Below are 6405 nucleotides of genomic sequence, written 5' to 3'. Positions count from 1 at the left end.
ATCCTGCTGAGCTGCTAACATAATAATTATTATAATAGAAAGAGCCCATTGAGCTGCCAAATCACCAAGATTTATATATCCACCTGTAATTTGTCCGTTGGACTAGTCGTTGAAAGACGGTTGTGGCAGACCCCAGTCGCAAAAAATCTGTCATGCCACTCTCCCTTACAATTAACGTAAGCGCTAAGGATTAATTTGAGCTTGGGGCTAGAATTAACATGATTCCTGCCAGGCTCTTGCAGTCATGACTTAAAGAAATAAGTGGAGGTAAAACCTAATTGGATCTAGACTAACTATGGCAAAAAATCATGGGTGAAACTTACCGTTACACAAAGTTCTAAAATGTGTTAGGCGCTAGTTAGAAAGCAAACAAAGATTTAACGCCTAGTTGTCTAACCGGGGTCTGGGAGGGAGTTTAGGAGGTTTTTAAGTTTTAAATTTATTATAGAACATTAAATAAATGTATACTTATAAATAACTGTATTCAGATACACAAGTTGCAAAATAAAATGATATATAAATTATAAAGTACTAGAACATATTGAAAATGTTAAAAATAAGCATATAATTAGTATTCATCTAGGTATCTATTAAGTCTCTTATAATTTATTGAAAAAATAAAATGCAAAATGGAAGTTATTTATTTTCTGCCCAAATGAAAGTCGCGACCTAGGCGAGTGCCTAGGTGGGTGTCTAGACAAGTCTAAACATCATTTTTTTTTTTAAACGCATAGGGATTAATCGTAGTGGTGGCCAATCCCATCTCTCTCTTTCCTTCATTCCAACAATAATTAAAATGATAAATAAAATGGGAGATGGTATTGGAGAAATTTTTTTAGGGTTATTGAAAATACAAGTTATGTGTTTTATTATTTTACGTTAATGTACAATAAGAGTGGACTAAAAGGTCGATATGCACAATTTTTTGGATATATTATTTAAAATACAAATTCACATGTCACAGTTGGAGTGAAATTGTGTTTTTTTTAGGAGGAGTGAAATTTTGTTAAGGACACCAAAACCTTGCTACTTTTATTCACGATGTAAAAAGGTTAATTTTCACTTCTTTCTTATATTCGAAATATTAATTTCCACACATTCTATTTTATTTTTAGACACTTTTTTAATTTCTAATATTTGCTTGCTTTTCTTCAAATCAAAACTCACCTAATAAAATAAGGATAATGCTAAGAATATCAAATTTTTGAACAAAATTTGTAAATTAAATGATATGTCACCAATAAGATCACAAACACATTAATCAACACTTAGTTAATAATTTAATCATCTACCGTCACATCATTTGATTTATAAATTTAATTTCCTTACCGTTATCCATACAATAAAGATAAGAGCTGATATAAAATAATAAAAAAAAAGAACTCAAAAAGGTAAAAAGGGTAAGAAGGTGGTAAATTATCCAACATGATCCTATCCGGATCTGGTTTGTGAGAATTTTGAGAATTCGTGAATCGTATCTATTTATCGTACATCGTGCGATCAATTTTTATCAAATATTATTTGTTTTTAATTTTATCTAAAAGTATTTAAAATAATTTTTAATCGTACAATATACGATAAATAAATATCATTTACAGCTCTTGAGGATCCTCGAGGATCTGGCGAGGATCCGGATTTGTAAATTAAAAAGAAGCACAAAAAACCCTTTTACTAATAAAAGTACAGAAAATCTGTTCCCGGACACGGATTCTAGCAAAATCCTCAGATGATTCTACCACGTGTTCACTCAAATAAAGTACGACACTCCGCAGCTCCTCCGACAACCTCTCAGACTCAGCTTCTATCGTTCTGGAAGACGCTGACTTGACTTCCACGATCACGAAGAAGAAGAAGCATAAGCAGCAGCAGCGATGCATCCGATAAATGCGATCATGATGACTCGGATGCTGACTCGCAACTCGGGCCTCGAATCGGGGATGGGCGCCATCCCCTTCGGATCCGCCTGGTGGTTCATTTACGCCGGCCTCTCCTGTTTCTTCGTCATCTTCGCCGGTATAATGTCCGGCCTAACCCTAGGCCTCATGTCCCTCGGCCTCGTCGAGCTCGAGATTCTGCAGCGCAGCGGCTCCCCCACCGAGAAGAAACAAGCAGGTTCGTTCGCCTCCATATCGGTTCTCGCCGATTCCTGAATTTCTGTTTCGTCTAGCTCGTAGTTCGCCGAATTTTTCTGTATTTTTCTGAAATTTTTGTGTTTTTTCTTTCAGCTGTTATATTACCGGTGGTTCAGAAGCAGCATCAGCTTCTCGTCACTTTGCTACTGTGTAATGCGGCTGCTATGGAGGTGAGTGGCACTCCAATTTTAAGAATTGCAGCGGTTTTCGTTGTCAATGCGTTTTCTTTCATATCGGATTTGGTTTTGCGAAAATTAAATTGAATCTGGTGTAAGAATATCGGTGTTATTCAATGCCGAATGTGTATCCAATTGAAAGTTCTCATTTAGCATTTAAAGTTTGAACATTCAATGTCAGCTATTAACTTTGATGTTTGCAATCTGCAGGCGCTTCCGATATATTTGGATAAACTTTTCAATCAGTATGTTGCTATAATTCTCTCTGTGACCTTTGTCCTGTTTTTCGGAGAGGTGTGTTGTATCCTAATTTTCCGATGATTTAGCTCTTTGGTTTTGACATTTACACTCGGCATGATTAGCTTGAATTGGAATTGATTTGGTTGTTTATTATGATCTTACAGGTTATTCCACAAGCAATATGTACTAGATACGGACTTGCTGTAGGTTCGAACTTTGTGTGGCTTGTGAGGATTTTAATGGTGGTTTGCTATCCAATTGCTTATCCAATTGGCAAGGTACAGTCTCTGGCTAGAAATTGAAAGTTCTTTTTAATATCATTTCTGCACCTTGTCATGTACATAGCAAATTATCGGTGATGCACCTTGATATGGCATCTACTTGTTGACACTAAGAAACTTACGTGTTCCAGATCTTGGACTGTGTTCTTGGGCATAATGAAGCATTATTTAGGCGAGCTCAGTTAAAAGCCCTTGTTAACATCCACAGCCAGGAGGTAAAGTGAATAATTCAGAATCAATATGTAACTTGGGTAAAACTATTTGATTGTGCAAGGAAACCAAAACAGTAATATATGGTAATATTATTCTTGATTTGCTCTTTTAAAAAGTTGCCTTCTGTTAATCTCACGTATAGGAGGGCAAGGGAGGTGAGCTTACACATGATGAGACGACGATAATTAGTGGAGCACTTGATTTAACTGAAAAGGTACACATCGTAGTGAAACTGCCTTTCTTTTGGATGCTCAACTGTTGTGGTTTCCTTGTTATTGTGATTTCTAGAATATTACCCCTTCAATGTATACAAAATGAATAGGATTTGCTACTGAGATGTTTATTGTTATCTGTACTTGCTTATGAATTTTCTAATATAAGCTGACAATGTTAAGTTTACCCTTAATTTGAGTAGAACAAGTAGCAATTAGTAAAATCTTAATCATGTAGATAAAACTCATGATATTGGAGTGTTGATGGTCTTCAGCAGAAAATTTTTAGGAGCTTGCTTTGTATTTTGTTTTTCTATTTCATTCTTGCTCTTAATTGATATAAATCTTGAAAGATATCGTGCAATGAGAAATCAAATTCAACCTTTTTTTTTTTTTTTTTTTTGTTCTCATTTATCAACAGACAGCTGAGGAGGCTATGACGCCTATTGAATCAACATTTTCCTTAGATGTCAATTCAAAATTGGACTGGTAAGCTTCGGTCCTTAAAAATTCATGTTTCGCCTTCTCAATTAACTGTCCCTTTGGTTCTTGTAAGAATCACATTTATGTTATGCGGCCAACATCCTTGGTCAAGAACAATTAAAATCATCTTAACTAAGGAGTGTACTAAATGAATAGAATTAGAAGCCAACCTTCCAACTAAGAACTTTTCATGATGTTCTATTAACTTTCAGAAAGATAACCCATCAACCATTGTTCTCTTTCTACTATCTTGTTATTTTGTAAATTTATTTGCAGCAAAAATTGTAGATTGTAAGTGTCTAGTGTATCTAATTATATTTTCATTCTTCCCTCTCAGGGAAGCAATGGGGAAAGTTCTTGCTCGGGGACATAGTCGAGTTCCTGTCTATTCTGGGAACCCAAAGAATATTATTGGACTTCTGCTGGTGGGTTTTAGAACTTAAATCTTTGGAGTTTCATATTATGCATCCGTTCTGGCTTTCAAATTCACCACATCTGTAACTGGTAGTTCTCATGTTTTTATTTAAACCCCCCCCCCCCCAAAAAAAAAAATCTTGACGTTCATTTGGGGATTAGGTGAAAAGTCTTCTCACTGTACGACCTGAAACGGAGACCCCAGTTAGTGCTGTTTCCATTCGTAGAATTCCACGGTGTGATTCAACTTCCTTAAATATGCTATTATTTATTCTTCAATTCCAGTACTGAGTATGGTATATTCGGTTTTCATGTGTGGGTCATATTCCCAGAGTTCCTGCAGATATGCCACTGTATGATATACTGAACGAGTTTCAAAAGGGCAGCAGTCATATGGCTGCTGTGGTGAAGCCTAAAACGAAAAGTAAGGCTCCTCTACCAACCATTGACGGCAAGAAAGATGAAGGGAACGGAGACACTGGCACAGACTCCCAACTGACTACTCCTTTGCTATCCAAGCAGGATGGAAAGCCGGACGGTGTTGTTGTTGATATACCCAGGCTTCCGAGGCCCCATAGTCATAGACACAAGGAAACTTTTTCATCCCATAGTGATGGAGCAACAAATGGATTGCCCCAGGTATCAGAGGATATTGAGGAGGGTGAAGTCATTGGGATTATCACTCTGGAAGATGTATTTGAAGAACTCCTGCAGGTAATGTACACGCAATTGATATTCTTGTGCTTTCAGTTAATGAAAATTGTTCATTTGGCAGCAGACTTGATACTGTAGTGATGATTTTCTTGAAAAATGCAGGAGGAGATTGTGGATGAAACAGATGAATATGTTGATGTACATAAAAGGTATCATAGAGTGACAAAAGCAAATAGATGGTTGCCATTATGTACAAAAGTGCTTATTTAAAAGTGGATTGATCTTCTTCTTTGCAGAATACGTGTCGCTGCAGCTGCAGCTGCTTCATCAGTGGCACGGGCTCCATCGCTTCGGAGGTTAAATGTGAACAAGGGACCTGCCACTGGACAAAATGTATTTCCCCTGTTCAATCTGTTATTTTCAAAGGGGTCTAGGAAGGGGGGTATTGTGCAACCAAATTGCTAAAACTTTAGAATTCTTTCTTTGATAATATGATAATAGTGCTGCAATTAATTCCACAAGGAAGTATTGGGAACAAAAAACTTACGTATACGATATATTAGTAGCTGCCGCATTTATGTCTGGGGATATAACACGAAAAAGCTTCCTGTTTATAATTTCGCTTGGTGGCTGGCTTGTATCCTCGTTGGAATGTTTGCTTGTTATGGACTGCTAACTTTGGTGATTGTTTCAAACGACTGGGCTTGGGAGGTTGATTTACCTCTTAACATTCAGTCTTTTTTTAATGTTCAATTTATGTCTAGTTGTCGAAGCTGACTAATGTATTCTCGTTCTTATTGTGATGATGCCCTAGGTAGGCCAAAAAGTAAGCAAGGACTAACCCTGAAGAAGTCTGCTGATGGTCGGCACTTGTTGAAAATAAGAGATGATTCATCTAGCTCATTTGTTATTTCCTGATCCGGTTGCTCCTCAGGGAAGTGGCTTTGACTTGCATCTACAAAGGTTATCTATTTGTTTTTCATTTTGTTCTCCATTAGATTGGATAGGAGGATATGATTATAAGTTTGGTACCTTTTTAATTATTTAAACTCGTTTTTCAGTTCATGTTATATCGATAGGTTCGAGCTGTCTCTTTGGCTGGCACTTCTTTTTGTTTCGTAAACGACGGTATATGGAAAATAGTCAATAACAAGTGCTGTTTTCCAAGTGTTAATTATACTAGGTTTTGTACGCAGGATTCTTTCTACTTTGCTAGTTTACAGAAATATTCAAGTCTGTACAATAAGAAGTAAATGAGTGAAGACAGTTTGTTCGATTCTCGACTTTCAGTTTCTATTGTGTTCTAGTTTGACCTTAAACGAAAAGATTATTTGAAGACAAAGAACGAACATGCATGCTAGCCGAGGATTCATTCAATATTTTTTTACACAAGCGATATTGAGGGAGAGGGGAATCGAACACGAGACTTCAAGCGTAGTAATAAATTCTCGTTGCCCTCTTGAATTTACAATGTTATAATGTTACGGCTTGCGTGGTCCGCAGTCAATGGCCATGATCCTAAACAAGCTCTTTCGGTATCAAATTTGTAGTGGAGTTTTAATGGCACAACAATTAACATTTGACTCCCAAGTCAAACGAT

At 36.7% G+C, this 6405-nt stretch overlaps 1 protein-coding gene across 3 annotated transcripts; it reads left to right on the top strand.

Moving 5' to 3' along the window:
• The first annotated feature begins 1610 nt into the window (after positions 1-1610).
• LOC103453064 (DUF21 domain-containing protein At4g14240-like) lies at positions 1611-6081 on the top strand. Of its 3 annotated transcripts, XR_531816.3 has the most exons (14): positions 1611-2112; positions 2226-2302; positions 2519-2602; positions 2713-2826; positions 2961-3044; positions 3185-3256; positions 3676-3743; positions 4075-4162; positions 4314-4387; positions 4484-4865; positions 4968-5014; positions 5102-5198; positions 5620-5768; positions 5867-6081. XR_531816.3 is itself a non-coding variant. In XM_008392598.4 (13 exons), the coding sequence occupies exons 1-13, from the start codon at positions 1872-1874 to the stop codon at positions 5633-5635; spliced, it is 1440 nt and encodes a 479-aa protein (XP_008390820.1). In that variant the 5' UTR covers positions 1611-1871; the 3' UTR covers positions 5636-6081. The 3 variants fall into 3 exon arrangements, 2 of the variants coding, with proteins under 2 accessions (XP_008390820.1, XP_008390819.1); XM_008392598.4 differs by having other exon boundaries at positions 5624-6081; XM_008392597.4 differs by having other exon boundaries at positions 5620-6081.
• Positions 6082-6405: the final 324 nt, after the last annotated feature.

The sequence above is a fragment of the Malus domestica genome, chromosome 13 (assembly GCF_042453785.1).
Source record: "Malus domestica chromosome 13, GDT2T_hap1".
NCBI lineage: Eukaryota > Viridiplantae > Streptophyta > Magnoliopsida > Rosales > Rosaceae > Malus > Malus domestica.
This window is presented reverse-complemented; position numbering and strand designations above follow the sequence as displayed.